The 23,020-nt window shown below is 44.4% G+C and overlaps 2 protein-coding genes and 1 long non-coding RNA gene across 5 annotated transcripts in view; all 3 read left to right on the top strand.

The window, feature by feature from the left end:
* The first annotated feature begins 335 nt into the window (after positions 1-335).
* Positions 336-1,457, top strand: LOC310913579. Its single transcript, XR_014590840.1, has 2 exons — positions 336-475; positions 983-1,457. It is a non-coding gene; the product is annotated as an uncharacterized lncRNA (long non-coding RNA).
* An 8,674-nt stretch (positions 1,458-10,131) lies between these two features.
* TRH (thyrotropin releasing hormone) lies at positions 10,132-11,733 on the top strand (the record flags this gene model as incomplete). Its single annotated transcript, XM_083869843.1, has 2 exons — positions 10,132-10,327; positions 11,159-11,733. The coding sequence occupies 2 exons, from the start codon at positions 10,132-10,134 to the stop codon at positions 11,731-11,733; spliced, it is 771 nt and encodes a 256-aa protein (XP_083725969.1).
* A 6,340-nt stretch (positions 11,734-18,073) lies between these two features.
* The window catches only part of TMCC1 (transmembrane and coiled-coil domain family 1), a 56,793-nt gene continuing 51,846 nt past the window's right edge, over positions 18,074-23,020 (top strand). For all 3 annotated transcript variants that reach the window (XM_083869262.1, XM_083869264.1, XM_083869265.1), the window contains exons 1-2: positions 18,074-18,134; positions 20,533-20,776. The gene's annotated coding sequence lies outside the window, so the exon portion shown is untranslated. The remainder of the gene's footprint in view (positions 18,135-20,532; positions 20,777-23,020) is intronic.

Raw genomic sequence — 23,020 nt, 5'->3', positions numbered from 1 at the left:
GCCTCGCTGGGGGCGGGGTCAGGGCGCACCGCCCGCCAGGGGAAGCGGCCCGGGGCTGCCCCGCCCGCCTGAGGGGCCCCGGCCCAGCGACAGCCCCGGGACGGCCCGGGAAAAGCCCGGGGCCGTGCCCGCCTCACCGCAGCGCCCCGGCAGGCAGTGACTGTCCCCAAAGCAGCGCGGCCCCGGCCCGTCCCGGCTGCCGGGAGCGGCGGAACGCGGCACAGGGCGGGGCGAGCGCCGAGCCATCGATGAGAGGAAAGGGCGGGACGAGGAGCGCTCGTGCGATACCGGGAAGCGGCTGCCGAGCGCAGAGCCATCGATAGGGATCGGGAGGGGACCGGAGCACCGGGAGCGGGGCCTTGTCCCCTCCGGGGCCGGCGCTGCTCGCTGTGTCCCCCCGCCTGGCCTAGGCCCCGCACCGGGCCCGCAGCGGTGCGGTGACAGAGTCCTCCCCGGGACGGGACCGTGCTGTCCGGTGAGGGACCCCGTTCCCGCCCCGCTGCCCCGGGCCCGTAGCACTGTCTGTGTACAGCCCTTTGTACAGCACTGTCCTTGTCTTTGTCCGCACAGCGCTAGTCCGTGCTCTGTGTCCTGACCCTGTGCGCGCTCCAGGGGAGCGCCCTGCCAGAATAAACACGGCCCACGTTCCCTCTCCCTGCCGAGTCTCCCTAAAGGAAATGTCCCAAAACCAAACCAGAGCAGCCACAGAGGAGCCCGGGAATGGCAGGAGTTGCCTTCTGGCAAAGAGCTGTGCAAATGAACGGCGGGGCCTTTCCAGTATCCCCGTCCTGATCCCGGCTTTTGTTCAGTCCCAGCAGGCAGCGGTCACTGCCCCCGCACACTCCTGTAATAGCCGTAATATATAAATTCGTGTATAAAATTGTTGTATTGAAAAGTATGGACTATTAAAAAAAAACTACCAGGGACGTCCCCAAAGTTCCCAGACCGATTTGGCAACTGTAAAATACCTCATTTGCAACAGAAACAGCAGGGCCTGGCTGGAGATGGCCCAGACATCCAGAAGGAATGTCCACTTTACATCTACTTAAGAGCCTGATGTCAATCTCGAAGGACACCTGCACCCTGAGAAAGAACTCAGGGAGACCCTCTGCACTCACAGGAAACCAAAATTCAGAACCACAGGAATAATTCGGATTTTCATCTACCCCCCCAAAGGAAGGAGTCCGGGAAACTTTTAGGACTTACAGAAAATCCTTTCAAACCAAGCCCAGGAATAGAAGAAATACATGAATATTCGGACTTTCTCAATAATCATAACCTCCGGACAAAAAAAAAAACTGTATAAAACTGTCCATGAGAATCCCAGCATTGGTGGGCAGGGTCAGATTAGCACCGTTGTTGCTGCCGGCCTGTCCACCCGACATCGGTGTTGTTTGTTATTGTGGTTTTTGCAATCCAACCTTGGTCAATTGTTAAATAAATTCTTTTATTTTGAATTGGCTCTTAATCATTTATAACAGTAAATATGATCAATTCCCACTGCAGATGGAAGTGCTGTATTAAAACCACCTTTCTCAGGTGTCCAGATCCAGGGCAGCCGAGGCTCAGGGGGCACAGGTCCAGCCCAGGATAAAGCTCGAGGTTATCGAGGAACACCTGGGTCTGCACAACTCCTCTGTGCACACCGGCGTGTCCCTGTTCTGTGCCTGCATTGCCGTGGGTTCCCAGCGCTGTGCAGAGCGCTGGGATGAAACCCTGGGCAGCTTTTCCCCCTGGTAAGGCACAGCTGCTGCACGGAGTGTGGGTGTGAACCGGCTGTGTGCAATCTCCTTCTTCTCCCCATCACTGCGGGCACCAAACAGCTCCTGGTCCCACCCCAGCGGCCCCTGCACCCCCCGGCTGCCCACGGGCACCCCACGGCACCGCGTCACCCCAGGAGGCGCCAGCAGCCACACCCGGGGGATAACGTGTCACACGCGTGTCGCCTGCGCTGGGACAGCCCGAACACAGCGGGGGGGGACACGGGGGGGACACGGCGGGCAGAGCCACCCGCGGCCGGCAGGGGGCAGCAGAGCCCCGGGATGGGATAGGGCTGGGATAGGGATGGGATAGGGCTGGGACAGGGCTGGGACAGGGATGGGATAGGGCTGGGACAGGGCTGGGATAGGGATGGGATAGGGCTGGGACGGGGCTGGGATAGGGCTTGCCAACAAAGAAGTTTGTTCTACATGAAGTACTACTGTACTTCATGTAATAGTAATAGGTAAATAGGTAAATAGGTTAAAATAGAATAGATAAAAGGCTAAAAGGAAATTTAACCTACCAAAGAACAGACACATTTTGCTGAAACAATGTGTTGTCATTAGGTATAATTGGGCAAATGGTGTTGTGATCTCCAAAGCCTCAGCTGATCATATTCCCTTGAGTGCATTATCCATTTTGGGGAAAAGTGTATTAGCTATGCCTTGCTTTATTGTACTGCTGAAGTGGAGAGCAGGTGTGAGAAAATAAGTTTGTAATCTTTGCTTGCTTTGCAAATTAATTCTTAATCATTTTGGCTCTTATTTCCATACAAGATCTAACTTCTTGATAATTATGAGAGCAATTTGGCAGCTCCACTTTCATGGCTCGGATAAGTAGCAGGTCCAAGAGGTTTTTAATTCCTAATACTAATACATATATTTTATTCAATTATTTCTAAAAAGGCAGATAACACCACACCCACCCTTGAAAAAATAAGCAAAGATCAACAACACAATTTGTTGCCATCCTAGAATTACTTGCACTGAGAAGCAGGTCTTATTACATCAGGATGAAAGTAGAGTATCATTTCAGTCTTTGTCATGGGGATGTCTAGCTCTGTGCTAAATTCTGACCCTTCTTGATCCATCTGATCAATATGCTAAATTATATCAACTGGGGCTGAGCAGTCCCTACAATTTATATAAGCAAGAATTTTGAGCAGTGTGGATAGGAAGAAAGAGGAATGAGAGTGTCTTTTCAGTGATTATGTGCAATTAGATCTGATTATGGTTAACAATGACACGGATAATACAGTTCTAACACCAGCTGCCCCACTTCTACTCTCAGTACCTCCAGCTGTGTGACTGTGCTCCAACCCTTGCACCACCAATTCATTCTAAAACTAGAGAGTTCTTTAAATGAAGCAAAAAATCAGAAAATCATCACCAACTGCTGCTTAATTTCAGGATCACCAATTGAGTATTTTAGTTTTCTCCCCAGTCTTTCTGCTCCCCTAAAGGCAGTTTGTTCCTTGTGACAGATGCCCAAAGGAAAAATCCTCCCCTGCTGAAGACCCCCGGTGGAAGAATACATGTCACCTGGCCAACAACTCAAACTTCTTTCTTTGCTCTTCAGTGGCTAAATTAGGAAGCCAGTGTTCTTGTTTTCAAGTCTCATATGAGATGTGAGACTTAATTTAAAGACATTTTGTTCAGTCAGAAGCACCTAAACGGTCATTGATTGTTTTTCCTTAGTTGGATATGTCTCTTTAAAAACACAAACTGTTTGTTATTTGTGCTCTGTTCCCATTGCTAGACATTTCTAAACTACAGGGTTTGTGTTAACATTACTGGAATAAGAAAAATACAAGTTTGAACAAGTCAAGCCTAAACTGTTACACTTTTGAGCACCAGGAGAATTGACATGGAATTGAGACAAAGTTGTTCAGGCACAGTCACGTTAATTAGAAACATCTGCAAGGACCCTGGAGAAAGCACATCTGGTTGGAAAATTTCCATCATCATTTGGATGGTGAAAATTCAATAACACAAGGACAATATTACTTTATGCCAGTTAACGATAACGGGATGGCTATAGCTCCCCTTTGGTTCACTGGGCTCTGAACAGCACAGCAGCACCTGCAGGTACAACCCTCGGAGCAGTGTTGACAAAACTCTCCTGTCTGACCATCCAGGAGCCACTCTGGCATTCACACTTGCACCACCTGAGCTGGGACCAAGACCCCTTCACAGCTGCTACCCCTCCTCTCACACAGTCACACCAGGTCTCCTTACCTGGCTTGGGCATTAATATATTTTGTGAAATAGATAAACATTAAATTTACAGTTACCCAAACTCTTGAAATACCATATTTATGGCCAACACAACTGACAGGATTATTTCACCCTCCATCATTTCATACACCTTCAGGTACACGTGTAGATGTATGATAGGTGTGGGTGCACATGTAGGTGTATGCATACATACCTAGATTTCATTCTAACTCTCTTATGGAGACAGTTTCACATTTTACTTCCACAACAGGACTTACCACAACAAGATTCTGATCTTTACTGTAGCTGTGCAACTCGACCTCACAGATTTCTGCCTCTTCACACCCAATTGGGGCTTCTCCATCATAATTAGTTTGTGTTAGCAGTGAGTGTAAGGGACAGACACAGAACCAGCATATAACGGTGTCACTTCTTTAATTTCTATGGAAGTAGTGATCTTCTATCTACAACCATCCAACTGACTTTGCAATTTACCTGACAGTGTGAATCAGACAAGCTTCTGAAAAGTAAGCTGAATGTTTTCTATCATCCCAAATCAAACTTCCCCAAACCTATTCTTGCCACATGATGAAACGCCCCACTTCAAACATAGTATTTTGGGAAGGTGAATTTGCTTCATCCGATGACTAAATCCCTGTTGGAAAAGAACAAGATCTTGAGTCCTGTAATTAGCAGCTGTGAAAAAAACCCAGGCTGGGCAGCTGGAGGTTTTTTGGTGCTTGGAGGCATAGAGTCATGCTTGTTTCATTAAGTGACATTATTTGGTTTGAAAGATCCTGGACAGTGCCTGAAACAAGGGCACAGAAATATTTTTTTCTGACGATGGCAAATTTCTTCCCAAATCACAGGGTTCTCATGACTAGAAAACTATAGAAATGACCCTGCATAAACATTGTGGAGATAATTACAAAATAAAGAACCACTACAATGAATCTATTGAGATCCTTAATTCCAAACTGCCACCATCCCAGAAGGAACAAACTGTGAGTTAGTCTGACTCTTAAGTATACAATTAAGCCTGTCAAGTTTTGGCTCCATAATATGCTGTTTAATATTGAAAAATCTGTCAGTAAACCAGTATGTGGCATTAATGTCAAAATGCTTTGGGTTTGCTTCCTCATGGAACAATAAAACTATTTAGCCAAGACAAGTAACATGTTATTTATACACCTTTTGGCAACAGTTTTAATGCTATGTGGGATATTGCCCTTTCCTTCCAATATAATAGTTCCCTTTTTGGATTGAAATTGATGAGGGGAGCTGTGTATGTGTTCCATGTGGAATTTACTCAGTAATTCTATTAAGGGCTTCCTCACAAAGAAATAAATGTTCTCAATCTCCTTCAATACTCATCCTACTCATTATTTAAAACAGAAGACCTAATCTCTCCATATATTAAGTTTCCTCAAAGGGTTTTCTATTAGTTTCAATGAATTCAAGAAAATTAAGCTTCAACACTTTTATGTTTGCAAAACTATGAAACTCTGGGGCTTACAGTTAGAGCAGAGGGTTTTGCCATTTCTGGAATTTTTGAGAAAGAGATGTCAATTGAAAGTTACACAGCTTTAAAAAGGGATCCTTTACATGTCCTTACCATGTTTAGGTCATGCTTCAAGTGCCATTCAGCATCACCCAGCAGAGCTAATAATGTCACCAGATTCTCCAGGTCAATTCCCTCACCTGCTCGAACTAAAGCTTTCCCCCAAAAGGCCCCAGAGCTCACATCACAAACAAGTGTTTATTTACCACTACAGACTCCTGCACTAAGCAACAAGAGAAGTATCATGGTGTGGGCTCAGGACTGCAAGAAACGGAACGTGGTAGATGAGTTACCTTTATTTCCCTTCCTAGATTTTATATTCACAGCTAACGAAAATGAATGGGAAAGATGTCCTTATTATTCCTCAAGGGTTTTGATTTTGTGATGACTTGTAGCAAAACCAGCTGGGCTGTGATAAGCTGTTCTGCTGCCCACAGTGAAGCCCCCCTGGCTGGGTGTGTCTACACAAAGGAATCACTTTTGCTAACACTGGTGGTGACCACAGTAGGCTGCATTTCAAAAACCTTCTTCACATGTCATTACATCCAGTCAGTACTGTCTAGGTCCATTTACTTAGCAAATGAATTTTGGGGACCAGCAGATAGAAGTTGCTTGGAACCCTGCCTCCAGTAATGATTAATATTTAATACAAGGTTTGTAGATTGGGTATAATATCTTCTTTTGTAGTGACATCTATTGCCATGAAAAGCTGACAGTTCTGGGGGAACATAAGTCCTTTTTTAGTGCTAAGAAGTGAGACAAACTTTCAGATATGAATGCATTTCCTCAGGCCTCGGAAAGGTTTGTACTACTGAAGGCTTGCCTCCCCTGTAAAACTGTACTATGGGCCTAATAATAAACCATCTAAAGATCATTGTGGCTGTACAGACTCTGGCACTCTGCTGTCATTAAAATCAAAATGAAGAAAAGCTGGAATTATATCTCTCACAAAAACACAATACATCCTCCTCCAGGGCAAACTGTTTACTTGTTCTTATGCAAGAAGGATCATGTTAAGATCACATGGAAAGAGAGAGTTGTCCACCTATTACTGATATCCATCTCCCTAATTTTCTGCCTGAGTAGTTCAATCAAGGAAAAAACTAGGAGGAATGATATAAGCAAACTGTGCTTTTACATTTTCCAGAGAAAACAAAAGAGCTGATTTGCCTCTCATTTCTCATAGCAAACAAGTCATTCCTAATCCACAGCACTGTTAACAAGAGGAAGTTCAGACAGAACAGCTTAGATTTGCAGTCATTGCAAGAAATACAATTCAGGAAATATCCAAGAGGATAAAGTTTTTTAAAGAGATGAGAATATTGAAACTACAGTCCTAATGACAGTGTACTGTTAATAAAAATTAATGGGATGCCTTAAGTAGTCAGTGGAGGTATTTCTCTCATTCTTGCACACAGAAATAATGTCATGTAGGTAACCTTTTAACTGAGAAAGATGTGTGTCTTGTGAGGTTCTACCAGAAACCAAACCTGTTTTCAATAAAGGAATGCTAAGTGAACAGATTGTGGTCTCACTTCCTAACTCTAAAACTACAGATCGGTGACAAAAGGCAAACCACTTAAAATTCCTAGTGAAACTGGTAACAAATGCAATGAGCCATTAATTCCAAAAAGGGTACTTTTTTTATTCCTATAGGTAAAGAAAAGCAGTTCCCATAACAACATCTATATTTTAGGATTCCTGGAGGGATGGACATACTAAAAATGAGTGATGTACTTCAGTTACTTATCTCCAACAGTGACAAGAACAAGGCAAAGTAAGATGTAAAAATTCAAAAATCTGCCAAGGAGAACTTTCTGCCTCACTTCATGATGCCATAGCTGACTAACTGCACAAATCATGAGTGTCTATATTCTTTAAAACAGAGATGAGACTAGGGTTAGCAGGAGACTTTCTCATTTTTCACCTCTGAGCTCTTTTTAGGGACCAACTTCATGCCCAGTGACAGCCCCAGTGCTATGGCCCCATTGCTGTGAACATCAACACTGAGCTGGACAAGTGCTCGGCACCAGTGGAGGGACACCAGGCTCCTGGGGACGTGTGGTCAGTGACTGCAGTCACCAACACAAGTGACATGCGGGCTGGAGTGGGGAGCAACACAGAGCTCAGTCCCCACAGATCACATCTACAGGGTTGACTCTGCTTTTGGAGGACTTGTCTGCCTCACGGTTTCTTCATTTAGAAGCCCCTTGAGGAGCTGGGGTGCCCTTGAGAATGTTTATAAGAAAAATCAAGAACTTCCTCAACTGAGCTGATACAAAAGATTGAGGGGCTTGATGCACCTGTGATAAAATACAGCAGTTGGGCAAAGGGGCTGAGGATCACAGTGGTGCTGACATGCTGTATCTTGGTGTGAAATGTGGTAGTTCAACATCTCTGTGCAGTTCTAGAACCTACCACAGACTTAGATGTGGATTGGGAGCCAAACCCTGTGCTGACACAAGCTCTGGGCAAGTCTGGGATGTCAGTGCATTTGTGACAAGAAAACAAACTCTCCCTCGTACCCATGAATTCATCTCAGTGCCATGAGTAATTGTGCAGTGAGGGGGAGAAAAGAACACTGACATTTATAAAATAAATCTCCAGAAATCTTTTAAATAGAAAAATCACCTGTGGCTAAAATGAAACTGTAAAGAATGTAGCTGGAAAAAAAATAGAACTTTAAAAGGAAAGATATCTTATTAAAACCAGACAGTTTTCCAGCTGTGAAATAGAAAAAGGACATTTTTCATGAAAAATGCCCGACTCTTTGAGGTGCTTAATTTTAACTTTCTTCCTTTAAACAAAGCATTAAAACTCTACTAAATGAGTCCAAAATAAGATAAAGTAAGTCTGAGCAAAGAGGCAAAGCTGGCCAGACTGGAAGTCTTTGAAGCACATATTAGCAACATAAATATGTTTTAATATTTAATGCTATGCACCCCATATTCTAAAATACTTTTTGTGGAAGCCTATGCCAAAAAATATGGAAATGTGAGCCAGAAGCAGCATAGTGTCATTTAGAATAAGAATCCATGATATACACTTATTTAAATACAATCCATTACATTTTTGCCATTGTCTTTCTTCCCTAACCTAATTAATTACCTACTTCTCTGCTTTTACTCCAAAACACTTGCTTAGTAGAAGACAAACAAGCTTAGTTTTGTTAAGCAAAGAAAATCTCCTTTTCTTTATACCGAGTTACATAAAATTCAACATAATCTATTTGGAAACTGGGAAAATAACAGTTTCTGGGAGTCAAGCATGGATATATGGAGGCCAGCAGATAACTGTGGATCTTAAATGCATTTAAAATGCAGTTCTCTGAGAGCAGAAAAAAAAAAAAAAAAAAAAAAAGACATCATATCCCCTAAATTACCTCAGGGCTGTTTGCATAAGGGGTCCAGAGGCAGTACAGTATAAGTACAGAGATGTGAGCTCTGCAGAGAGCACACGGCAACGCTTCTGTTGGACACTCTGTGTGCCTGCAGCAGCAAAAGGGCAACTCTGAAGCTCAGAGGCACAAACAGCTTTAAAGGACTTGGCAGATGCATCAAGCAAAAATCTGAAACTACAGATCAGGTAATTTATCAAATAATTTCCTTTTTAGCAGATTCTACCTTTCTGTCTAAAGATTGCTCTGAGTCAAATTGCCTGTGTGATGTTCTTAGGGCTGTTACTCAAGGATTTTGTCAGAAGTGAAAAAAAACCTGCTAATAACAAAGGTAATGAACCCATCTTCTATCTGGAAAATTTGTGTGACTTCATAAAACTGTGCATTTCTTTTACATTCTGATGATATAATTAAGCTAAATGACAGCTATAGTAGTATTAAAGATGTATTCCATTCTACTGAAGGAACTCTGTTTACTGTAAAATAAATCCCTAAATGTGTTAGGAATTCAGTGCTAGCTAGAAGACAGAAAAATACTTGGTATCTGGGCAAGAGGTAATAGAGGATACAATTATAATTATCTCTGAAAAAAATATAAAGTACTTCCTTAATTTCTTTCCATGCAAGAAATCTCCTTGCCTCACAGAGCATAGCTGTCTTCTTAGCCTGAGAAATATCCAGGCACATGGCTACTTTAAATGCATAGAAAAAGATAGCAAAACGCTAGTGGATTATTTAAATTTGGCTTTAACTAAAGGTAGAATGGAAGTCCTGCTAATTTCAGTATCATTTTAAAATTATAATGAACCTTAGGAAAGGTATAGATGCCTGCACCTTGTGTGTACAGAGTTCAAGGGGGAGACTATGTTTGCCTCTTGGCAGAAGGCAGAGTAAAATCACTGTTTTTCAGAATCACCTGTGCCTCAGGAAGTTCACATCTTATTTATTCTGTCAGAAAAATTAACAACTACCTGGTTTTAATTATGAAGAATTTAGATGCTTTGGAGGACAAAAAACAAACTGAGAGGTTAGTAATAGAAATAAGGGAAGACCCCAAGAGACTTCAATCTCTGCAGCAGTGCCGTATTTGCCCTTCATTGTCTGGAAATATTGCTGTTATTGCTGGGTTTGCTTGCTCCATCCTCTTCCCCTGTTGTTCTGTGTCCAATGGCAGCTGCAGGAACCCCTGTCCCACAATGTCATTGATCCAGCTGCCACTGCTGCTCCTCTGTTTGACCTCATGTGCTGTTTGCTTCAACGGTGGACATCTCCTTCCAGAGGAGAGTGAGAACATGGGAAAAAGTCCTCTGAATGACATCCTTCAGAGATCTGAAAGCCTCATTCTTCAGTCTGCCCTCAAGAAAGCTGAAAAGGAAGACGAGATTCATAAAGGTATATCTGTCACTGGGGACACCCATGTGGTGATGGGATAGCACTTGGCTGAGATCATTAGATCCAAGGTATGATTTCCAGATCATAATGTTCATTCTTAGCACTGGAAGGATGAGAGGGCTGCTGCAATACACTGGCAGACAGCTCTTCATAGATGCTTTCTTCTCTAAGATCTCTTTGCTCAGGAAGGGCTGTATCACTTAGCAGCTGCTGCATAATAAAAAGGTATAAGCCTGTCACAGAAAACCTGCTTGTCCTTCCCTAGGGAAGCTCTAAGAGGACCCACGAAGGACATTCCATAGTTATGGGCCCTGTACCTCATGTAAGTTTGAGGTGGGGGTGCTGGCATTCTCCTACTGCCTTAATCCACTGGTTCCTACCCCCAAGAGAGACAGGCTGTTTCCATGGCTGTGAATGCCAGAGGCTGCTCCAGTGTCTGCACCTCTCACCTTGCAGATGCTCTGCTACCAGTAGACACGGCAGAGGAAGAGCAGACTCAGGGGCTGCAAGAAACAGCACAGAGGTGCCTGCCAGCAAACAGGGGCACAGGGCCCTTCCAGATGGAAGACAAGCTGACCCCGAGTGCCCACAGGAAAAGCCATCCTCCCTCTTCACATCAAATGCTGAGAATTGGTTGTGTTGATCCAACACCTGAAACATTAAAAGCTTTAGAATGCATAAGGGATACTGATAGTGTTATGACTGGTAGCTGGAAATACTGAGTTGGCTTTCAAAGAGCAACAGATTATGATCCTGCTCCACAAATTCGTATTACAACTTCCTTAGGGAGGATTATGGGGTCTTACTAATGTTACTCTTTTCCTTGGTCAGAATCAAATGCCCCTCTGCTACAATGGCTTTCCAAAAGACAACACCCTGGGAAAAAGTACCTGAGTAACCTGGAGAAGAGACAGCATCCTGGAAAAAGAGATGTTCAGGAAGAGACATCTTATGGAGACATTCAGAAGAGGCAGCATCCAGGAAAAAGAGAGATGGAAGATGACCTTGACGTCTATCTGGAGCTGAAAAGGCAACAGCCTCCCGGCAGAAAGTCACTGTTGGATCAGTTTGCTAACAGCCCTAGGGCACAGCCAACCTACGTGAATGAGTTATCCAAAAGAGAACAGCCAGGCAGAAGATATCTGATGTACAAGCACCAGCGTCCTAGCAAAAGAGGCTGGAATTATGAGGTAAAGCTGTACGGTGAGAAACGCCAGCATCCTGGAAAAAGACACTGGAGTTCTGACAGCTCAGATGACACAGGCCCCTGCAAGATTCAGGAGTCATTCACCTGCCACAAAGGCAGCTTGTTGCTTGATTTAGTAGATGTTGGCAGAGACAGGGTGGAAGAAAAGCGTCAGCACCCAGGAAAGAGATCAGCACGGGAGAGTGAAGCAGAGGAATGAGAGAATAATTGAATTTGATGAAGTAAACTGCCACATCACCAGAACATTCCCTTCACTCCTTTTTGGCTTCCTGTTGCTGACCTCTGCGCCTACCTTTCAGTGTGTTAATGTTCCCATCCAAGTTAATGGCTTTGTCACACACTTAGCAAAGGAACTGAAGGACCCATCTGAATGGAACAGGCAAGTACTGAGAATCTTCAATTCCCCCACTTTGGGAAGAATGCTTATTTTCTTAGGAGCCCGGACCCCAGAATAATCCAATCGTGTGTTCCTAAATGACTAAAACAGGCTCTTAAATTTCTGTTCTGACCGTAAAATAATTATGTGGTTTCCTCTCGCATCACTGAAATCAGTAAATAGTGAGGGAGAAAAAAGAACATATGCCAATCGTTTCAAAATTAAATACAGCAGGTTTTCAGTCCTAAATGACAACATTCTGGACACCTGAGTCCTTGTACCCTACAATCTATCCAGACAGTAAGCGCTATAGAGAGACAAGAACAGTTTCAACTGGAACAAAATAAATGAGTGACTTCATAGTTTGACTTGGAACTGGCCCAGGAAAACCCTTTTCACCTGGGAGGCTACAGAGCACAAACGGTTAATGCATCCCTGAGCATCTCAAGCACACATTGTCACCTCCCTGACTGTGTACAGCCCACCCTGGTGTGTCCACACTTCGGTCATGCCACTTGAAATCATGCCTTCTCCTCAGACATTTAATAATAAAGCAAGAAGAGATCCTTTCCTTCCAGTGAGGATTTCTGATTTCTCTCCTCTCAAAGGAATGCTTTTACTTTCTGTGGTCAGACTTCCAAAAGTGTTTATTTGATATGAATAATTCAATAAACATGAATAGTCAACTCTGGTGTCCTTATTCGTTGTGCAAACACACTGCAATAGCATGAAAAACATACAACCAACTCAAGCTAAATAAAATAACATCAAAGGGTATTTTTCTATGGACAATCTCCTTGCATGCTGGTTGTCAGCATCTGCTTGTACTTAAAAACTGTTTAACTACCAAAGTGGAGGGATGACAGACTCCCTCTAAAAATCTTCCACCTCTATGACCCACAGAATTTTGCATCTGGGCTAAACTCACATCAGTCGTGCCACCCACTTCACAGGGAACTTGATGAGAAGCTGATTTCCTGTTTATGGGTCTAAACAATAGATTTACTGATTTTTGCAACTGATACGCAGTTACTGAGCACACTGGGTTACTCATATCACTTCTTGTACATTCAGAGAGGTTGCAGCACATCAATATTTTTCTAGAATGCTATTTTAATAAACAAATTAGTATATTTTCCATTAACATTCATCCTCAATACCATTGAGACACATTAGCTGACTTGGAACTCCTCCTCAGTTATAGAAGTCAGCTTTGCAGAAGTCAGTTTAGTTACCCTGAAGAAAAATCATTAATCATCTCAAGTTTCACTGAAGTTAGATGCCCACAGGCCGATCAACACTTAACATGGTCTATCAAACAATTTCTAACTTTGGAGGTAAAATGCTGTTCAGTATGGGACAATGGACAGACATCTTCTATTAACAGGGGGTTTCCAATAAACAAGTGCTGGAGAAATCCTGAGAGAATATGGGTGGGGACATTTCATATACTTCAACTTCAGCACACTTACTATATATGATGCTTTTTAAAATGTTTAATTCGCATTTTATCAGGGAAAAACTGATTTCTCTGAAGAATACCATTTTTGGCAGTGAAGGAATGCTTCTTAAACCTTGGGGAACACTACTTGCTGTGAAATCTTCAAAATAAGTGAAAAACACAAAAGAAAGATTACCAATTGGGTAAACATGGGTGACAGCGAGGATTACATATTTTAAAAGTTCTTTTTTTTTTCTTTTTTTAACTCGCTCCAGTATTTCAAATTGTCCAGATTCTTGTTTGAATCAAAAGGACATTTTCTCCCCATATCTGCAAGAAAGTTTAATCTCTATTTATTAATTTCTTCCTGGTATCTGCAGTGTTGCAGACACACTAACAGGCAAGTACACTCTTTCTCCTGCAGACACTATTCTCAGAGCACTGACTGCCACTGGGGATTTCACACTCTCGTGACTATGAAGAACACACGAGCACAAGTTCAAAGTTAAGTATTTTTCAGATTTATCTACACCTTAAAAGCTTTTTGGCTCTGGAGTTTGGCTAAGGAACTAAGCAGAAAAGAGCTAGCTTTTATCCTTTAATGCTATGCTTCTTTGAATAGTAAATATAGTGCAATCTCTTAGCAATATGAAAAACACAGATATATATATATACTGTTTAGTTATAAGGCAAGAATTAGTTAATTGCACATCTCTCTTATCATATTGTTTTTATTGTATACCTTCCTTTCAGTGTCACTTTTTATTAGAACTTGGAAGAGAATTTAATAGTCAAGCAAACATCCACAATTAACTAGCTTTGCTCTGTCACTCACACTATGACAACTGCAGAACCAGCCCTTGCAGCAGCACAGTTCTCTGAGGAAGTGCAGAGAACTGACAGACAGGATGGGGCTCTTCAGGAATGAGAACAAACCAGCAGCAGACTTGGTCCAAAGGTCATGGAAGTCAGTGGAAAAATCTCCTCTGCAGAATCTGAATTAAATCCACAGAACAAAGTTTTGCAATGGCCCTAATGTGGCAGCACAGTCATGCAAAATCTTATTTCCAGCCTCAACTGAGACTAAAACAACCTCGCACAGATGAGTTCTTTGTTGATTCCATTGCAGTTTCATATATCTGAGTATTACCAGTTACTGAGACATAAGGGAGCTCGATTCCTAAAGCACAGATTTTACAAAGCTTCAAAATGAGCTTTGTTTTTAATGGGAGGAGAAAGTTCATGTGAACCAGCCGTATAATTAACATTTCCTGCAACTATTTTCAACACCTCTCACCATTACTGTTCTGTGCCCCCTCCCACACACTTATGAGCCTTGACCTCTTTGCTGACCCACTGTAATTAGCATGGGCTGAGTGTTTCCAAGGGACGTGTGGCCCCAACAAACACCTTTATTACTACTTATAAAGGCTCATTGTAATGCAAAGGAATTCTGAATCTTCCCATCTCTCCTCTTTATAATTCACCTACTTTATACAAGCGCTGCCACTCCCTGGCACTCAGGACTATTATGACAGATTATTCAGCGTGTCAAGGGACCAAACAAACTTGAGATGATGGCTGGCTTGCAGGTACCAAAGCAGTTAACCAACAAATCAGATAAAAGGGGCTCAACAAGTAGTCAGCTGCCGCTCTTACAAACCATGAGGCTGTCAGTTTGGATTGACAAGACTGCAAACACAGTAAAAATCATGGGTTTGGCATGGAAATGTAGCTTCTATCCTGTCTACACAGACTAATTAAACAGATTTGTTATGTATCAAAAATGTTTAGTATAAGCAACTTGAGTACATCGAATAAATGAGCTTTGGTAAAATTATCAGCAACATGAAAATATTTTAGTTCTCTGAACAAAATGAAAAATACAGGAAATTTTGAGTAAGATCCACCTAAACAAACCAACCATCTTCTCTGCTAAATTAAAATCAAAGATCATTAATGTTGTAAGATGAGTTTTGTGCTACCCATTTCAATGTTAGGAATTTTTAAATTAATTTTAAAAAAAATCTATCATTAAATTATAAAATTGAATTTAGGCAAATTTTAAAAACAGTATTAAGTTAAATTAAGTGCCCATTTTGTTTAGGGAATATTTACAAAGAACATTCTGCTTTTTCCAAGAACAGTCTGATTTTTCACTCTGCTTACACTGTGTTTACAGAGTGTATATACATCTATATATACATCTATATATACATCTATATATATATACACATCCTTCTCACAACTCACTGCAGGCAGCCCTCACTGCATGGTTTGTATCCCAACAGGAGGCTACCAGACTTCAACTGTTGTATTTACCACTATAATTAGTTTTTAAGACTTTATTTTTAGAAAACGAGCAGCCAGTGAAGCTGTGGAGAGACAGGGCTGAGGAAGGAGCCTGCTGTTCTGTACAGTCCCGCTTGTCCTCACACACCTGATTCTTCTACCTGGGAACGGCAAGAGGGGATGGACTGCCCGGGTCAAGGGCTCACAGCTCACAGGGAGGAGAAAAACCTTCACAGCAAATGCCTGTGAAACCCACAGCCCTCGGCTGCTCTCAGACGTGCCTGCTGTGCCATCTAGTGACCGCCACCGCTCCCAAACCTCATCCACTCCTTCTTCTGCCCGGTCCCTGCACTTGTGACAAATCACACACATGAAAGAGGACCCTGGAAACTGAAACACCAACAGAAACCTCCCCAGGAGCTCTGCACCTACAGGGACCCTGCAGCTCTTTCAGAGACACGTGTGTGGCTGTAGCGTTATTTCACTGTGCAGTGAGTTATAACGGGACAAAAGGGGCAAGAACAGCAAAGGCTGGTGGCACGGGCACGGCTCACCGCCAGGAACCGCCAGCAAAGCCCGGCAGGGTGACACCTCAGCAGGTGAACCCTCTGAGACACTGAACCCCAGGCTGGTTCTCCTCCTCCCCATCCCACCACGAGCTGAAAAGGTTTTAAAGGACTTAAGCTGGAAGGCAGAAGAGCAGGGCATGATGAGAGAAAGCCCACCTTTAATGGACAGCACAAGTGTAAATATCACTGCCACGTAAGAAAACCTCTGCTTCCAAGAGCCTGTAACCTTAACACAAGAAGCCCAAGTGTGGTTACACACTCCTCTTGTTTCCATTTGACTGGGAGTGTTGTAAATTATTAAGAGCCAATTCAAAATAAAAGAATTTATTTAACAGAAAAATAATCAAAATCTTAAAAAGATTAAATCTTTAAAAAATATTTATTTAAGACTGGATTGCAAAGCCACAATAAAAAACAACATCGATCGAATGTCGGGTGGACAGGCTGAGAGCAACAACGGTGCTAATCTGACCGTGCCCACCAATGCTGGGATTCTCATGGACAGTTTTATACAGTTTTTTTTTTGTCCGGAGGTTATGATTATTGAGAAAGTCCGAATATTCATGTATTTCTTCTATTCCTGGGCTTGGTTTGAAAGGATTTTCTGTAAGTCCTAAAAGTTTCCCGGACTCCTTCTTTTGGGGGGTAGATGAAAATCCGAATTATTCCTGTGGTTCTGAATTTTGGTTTCCTGTGAGTGCAGAGGGTCTCCCTGAGTTCTTTCTCAGGGTGCAGGTGTCCTTCGAGATTGACATCAGGCTCTTAAGTAGATGTAAAGTGGACATTCCTTCTGGATGTCTGGGCCATCTCCAGCCAGGCCCTGCTGTTTCTGTTGCAAATGAGGTATTTTACAGTTGCCAAATCGGTCTGGGAACTTTGGGGACGTCCCTGGTAGTTTTTTTAATAGTCCATACTTTTCAATACAACAATTTTATACACGAATTTATATTTTACACCTATTATATTTACCTAGCTCAAGAGCAATGATATGAGGTTGACTTTATTTGAAATGCCACATGAAAAAGACTAATTTTTTTATTACTATTTGCATTAATTGCTTTTCGTTTATTACCTTCTTTGGCTGCATTGGAGCAGTTACCAGAGAGAGAGCATCTTGCAAATGGAAGTGAATTTTTCGTTATAGTATTGCATTACACCATCATCTGGAGAGTAAAATGCATCCTCCCAGTTATAATGAGCTGTAATTTCATTGAAGGCTCTCTAGGATTTCTGGACCATGAGAGCAAAGCAACGGCAATTTAATCACAGAAAATCAAATGACAGTACCTTTAATACCCAGCTGGGAAAACGCTATTGTTCCGAGATATCTCAGGCTGGAGTGGAAATGCACGGATTTTACCTTTTAAGGACATTTCAACCACAGTAATTATTCAGAGCCAACCCCGGCAGGCCTGTCCTTTCCCGCTCCTTTGGCACAGAGGTCAGGGCCAGGGATGTTTGGCAGTGGGAGGAGGTTTTCCCTCTCTTGGGAAGGCCGTGCTTTAGGCAGGGCCATGACTCACCGTGGGGGTCCCACTGTGCGGGGTCTCAGGGCGAGGAGCCACCAAAGGGCCCCACTCGTGGCTGCCGAAGGGGCCGAGCCCCGCGGGGAGGGCAGAGGGAATAGGGGAGTAGAGAAAAGCCATATCTGGAGGAAATGAGGGGAACCCCCACACCGGAACGCACAGACCGGGAACCATCCGCGCGGCCCCGGGGGGAAACCGGACCGGGCCGGGGGCGCACCGCCCCGCTCACCCGCACGCGATGGAGGCGGGGTCTCGGTACGCAGGGCGTGGCCTCCATCAGGCTCCGCCCCCGGCGGTGACGCAGCGGCGCGCGCCCGGCCCCGCCCCTCGCGTGACGTCAGGAGGCCGTGCCGGGCGGTGGCGGCGCGCGGGGATGGAGCGGCCGCCGCTCGGCCGGTGGGTGACCCGGGGATCGGGACCGGGATCGGGGCGGGAACGGGGCGTGAATGAGCCGGGGGAGCGCCTGGAACCGCGGAACGGGGCCCCGGGACCCCGCCGGCCCGGCCCGGCCTCGGGGGCGCCCATCGCGAGCGCCTCACCCGCCCCCGGAGCCGCCGCTCGGCCGCGCTCTCCCGCCGCCCCCGCGCCCGGGCCGGTTTGGACCCTCTGGCCCGGCTGCGGCCCCGCCGGCCTGTTCGCCGCGATCCGGGCCGGTGTGCGGGCCGCGGGGCCCGGGCCGCGCGGGGCTGTGTCCGGCCCGGCGCTGCGAGCGGCGCCCGCGGCCCCTGATGTGCCCCGGGATCGCCCCTGTCCCCCGGCCCCTGCCCCTCCCGGCCCTGCCGTGCCCCGGGATCGCCTCTGTCCCCGCACCCTCCGGCCCCTCCGTGGCGGCCCGGGCCCGTGTGGCCGGCGATGCGCGTTCCCCAGCCCCGCCGCGGCCCTCACGCCCGTTCAGGGGTGGCCGAGGCGCGTGTTCGCTTCACCGATCCCAGCTCGCCTTCACTGTCCGTGATGAGATCATTGAGACAAGAATTATTCCATGGCGAGCTCAGAATTTGTCGCCTTAAAAGCAGGTTGTCAGTGACGGCCTTTAATGTAAAAGAACTTTAATGTAAAGAGTTAGTGTTTCCTCTGGTCTTTCTGAGAATTATTTTTGAACCATTCAAAAAGACTCGGTGTGATAATATCTTGGGCTTGGTTTCTAGGAATTTTTGTTTAGAGCTCTGGGGGAGGAGTCTTCCCTCTCTGCTGGCTTCCCCAGCACACGAACTGGTGTGGCACGTTTACTGGTGTGGCACACGAACTGGTGTGGCACGTTTACTGGTGTGGCACATGTACTGGTGTGGCACACGAACTGGTGTGGCACGTTCTCAGGTGGTTCTGTGGCTGTCTGCCCTGAGAGCTGGGCTTTGGCACCTGGATTCACCAAGCACAAGGTGTTTCTCAGGTGATCTGGCTGGTTGGCTGCTTCTGGATAGGCCTGGAGTCTCCTCACCCCTGAAATACAGGAGGGATGTTCGCTGTGCCTGTCCCCTGAGGTCTGGGGAAGGCTGGTTGCTGTGGCAGGCTGAAGCTGCTCAGCACAGCTCTGTGAGGGCTGGAGCTCACGGGGACCTGTGTTACCCCTCTGGGGCCAGGAACACGGTGGTGTCTCAATAGTGAGACTTGGTCAAAGTGGTTTGTGGGCAGTGAGCCCTGGTGGCCCAGGTGACGTCCACAGGTCCCTTCCGAGGTCAGCAAATCTGTGAACTTGGCACAGTGTTTCCAGAGGATAAACAAAGAGGATGAAGGTTTCTAGAGGATAAACTGGTGTCTCTGGGAAGAGTGAAGGTGGCGGAATGAAATGGAACGTGAAGGTGGCAGGCTGGACGTGCGTTGTGTGCACTTCTAGAAACTCAGCGTTCTGCTGTGATTAAATACTTAACTCCCCATGGCAGTTGAGACCCTGGATATTGTCACAGCACAATGAGCTGATTCTTTGGGCCTGAATTTAAGCTCCAAATTCTCAAAACTGTTCTTCCAGCCAAGTGTGCCAAGGAAAAAGGAAAGAAGGCAACAAGCAATTGTGTGGAGTTAAATATGTTTTTCCAAAATGTAATGTCCTTATACTTTCAGATGCATTTTTTGGTAATGCAGATCTAGTTGACCCTTTTTAATTATAGAGAAGAATCCTACTCGTGTACCAAAAATACAAACCACTTCTGTCAAAGTAAGATTGAAAACTTTGATTTGGAAGCTAGATCTGACATACCATGTGAAATGCAAACACAGAACAGAAGGCCTCTGCCCCAAAAAAGTTTGTTTTATTATCCAAATAATTTCATTTATAAATCCAGACCTGAGAAGTTCAGAAGTTTACCAACACTCCTGAACATTTTTGCCATGCAGGTACCCCCCAAATATATACTTTATGTGCATACTGTGTTGGGCTTCCATCATGCACTGTGTTGGTTGTCATTTTGGACAGTGGCTTAATTCTTTAGTCTGACACTGGTCACACAGGCACTCCTGTGGGAAAATACCCAGTGAACATCAAGGCATTTGGTGAGCTGGGAGGGTTTATCTGAATCAGGGCAATCTGTGATGTGGTATAGTGTTGCATGCTCTGATGTGATTGAGCATTATTTGAATGCTTAGAGGATTTCCCTCCTTGAAATAATTTATTAGGTTTAAGTAGTCAGAATATGAGGTAACTTCAAGGCTGCTTCTGATTTTAAATACGTCAAAGCTAGCAGAAATCTAGTATTTCAAATGAGTTAATTCTTCTCTCTGAAGGGGAGTCTGAATATGTGTGCTGTTTTAATGTTTATCACATATTAATGGTGTTTCTTATTATGCTTCTTAATTTTGGCAGGTCTTTCTCCTCTACAAAGAAGCTTTGTTGCCAAGATCTCTGAAAATGACCTACAATACTGACTGCAGATGTCTGCAAATGTAGAAGCGGATAAATCATATCTTCTTCCTTCTCCTGACTTTCCCATTTCATGTGGAATTTATATTTCTAAATTTTTTTCAAATTATATGTCTGTTGATGACATTTGGATTACAACTGTGAGCGTATCTATGCAAAGAGACGTGCTACCCTGAGCACTTTTGAGGTATGTATGCCTGCCATGACTTAGAACATATGGAAAAGAAAGGCTATCTGATACGGGCAAAGAGAGCTCTAATGTACATATTCTAGATTTAGGCTGATGTGCACCATTTTGCCTGGTTTTAGCAGTAGGATATACATGTATGCAGTGAGGCTGTAGGAACACCAGAATGCCCAGCTGGCATTGTATGGAGGGCGACCTTGGCTGACCCTGCTGTGGGAGGACTCAAAAGACTGTCCTGAGAAAAGCTGTACTCACTGCTCACCCATTCAGTTCCTAAATACCACCCTGGTCTGCAGAAATTTTCTTCTTCAAAGTGTGTGACAGACATGCAGCAGTAATTGAAATGTGCCTGGGAGGCCATGGTGGTTGCTCTATTTGCTTAGATAAAGCACTCACATAAAGTTACAGAGTACTTGCCTTGAATTGGGAGGCATCTGGAATGAAGGTTAGGGAAGAAAGATAATTTTCTTTCCTTCCTGTGCAAAGGTGCTGGCACAGTGTCTCTGCCCCCAGAAAGGTGCAGTCTCATTAGACAAATGCCTGTGATGTACAAGAGTAGCAGAGCTGGGTGGGATTTGCCTTGTTGCTGTGCAGCTTAGTTCCACCCAGGTAACAAGAGATGGAGAACCTTGGCTGTTTCTGCAGTATAGAAAGTCACCAGCATGCACAGTTCTATTTTCCTGGAGGCTTTTAGCTATACACGGTCTGTACATATTCCAAACCTGGAATGAGGAAGCTGACAAACTGCCTCTATGGGCTTAGAGGAGGCCAGTGTGCACTGATAACATCTGTTCCTTCTGTAAACTACTTGGACACGGTTATCTCTTCTGTGATGAAGATGCCAACGTTCCGGGGCAGTGGTGGTCCTGTCAGCTAATGGTGGGTTATAGTGAAAGGCAGCCAAACACACACCTCTCTGGCTTTGAGAAGAGACATTCATTAGTAGGTTTTGTTTGAAAAGGAGATCTAATTGTGCTGAAAGTAGCTACCTGACTGAATCATTCATCAGGCCACATTGCTGTACAGGATGTATTTGGCAGGCAGCACACACCCTTTTGTTGATAAGCTCCAGAGATTCAGGCTGAGATGATACTGGAGGGACACAGATCTGACCTACCTCTCTGTCCAACTTAAAGCAGCCTGGTGGTGTTCCTGTCCCAGGAGGGCAGAGAGGGCCGTGTTGCAGTGCTGGTGTGAAACGTGATGCAAAGTGCTGGGGTTGGGAGGGGGACCCCTTATATACACTGAGGGAATTCCTGGGGCCGGGGATTGGCATCTTGGTGAGATTCTCTGTTAGGAGCAGGCAGGAGTTGGTGCAGCACACTGTAAATGTGTTTCTCAGTCTGCCTGGGCAGTGTTGTTTGGCTGTGGCAGTGTGCAGAAGTAGCATTGGGCAGAAAGGAGGAGATGGTTTCCTGTAAGCTGCCTTCATGGAAACTGTAGGAGCACACCAGGAGTGAAGTGGGCTGCTGAGCTGCCCATTGCCATCTCAGTGGTGCTTTCTGCAGTGTACCAGGGATTCTGTAACCCGACTTGGTGCATTTTTTTTGTTGTATATAAATAAGTTTTGATCGCTGTAATTCTATCACCTAATGGTGCACATTTCCCAAAAAAGCTGCTGTTTTGTGAAAATAGAACAATTTCCACAGTATCTCTGAATACCTGTAAGAATACATAGATTGCATGTCTCCCTTAGTGTGTATCCCTAAACAGAGTATTAATTTCCTTAACTGTAAGATGATGTTGACCTACCTTTGTAGAACATTCAGTTTCATGAAAAATGAATAATTAATAATATGAATATAATTAATAATTACTAGATATTAGTAATTAATTATTAATTATTCAATAATATTAATATTAATTATTCAAACTCATGTAGCTAAAAGTGAATACTAGAGTGTAGAGTGACAAGGAGATTGAGTATAAGATAAAGTTTTCTTTTGATATAAAGAAGTGGTCTGAAAGGTGAAATTGTGTACATTAGAGAACATTGCATTAAACTGTTATACAGAGTCTAAAAAGTTCAAAGAACATTAAAAGACCCTGCATGTTGAGATGAATGGTACTGCCTTTGATTCAGCTGGTGGGATGGGTTATGAGAGGAAGTTTGCAGATACCTACTTAGAGTTTCTTCAGGCATAAATTTGGCAAATTTCAGTGTATTTTGGGTTTGTGAGAGCTGATGGTGTCCTTATCAATTCCCATAGCGGCCTTTGTACTAAAGCTGTTGACTATTATTTT

The sequence above is a fragment of the Zosterops lateralis genome, assembly GCF_965231275.1.
Source record: "Zosterops lateralis genome assembly, chromosome: 11".
Taxonomy (NCBI): Eukaryota; Metazoa; Chordata; class Aves; order Passeriformes; family Zosteropidae; genus Zosterops; species Zosterops lateralis.
This window is presented reverse-complemented; position numbering and strand designations above follow the sequence as displayed.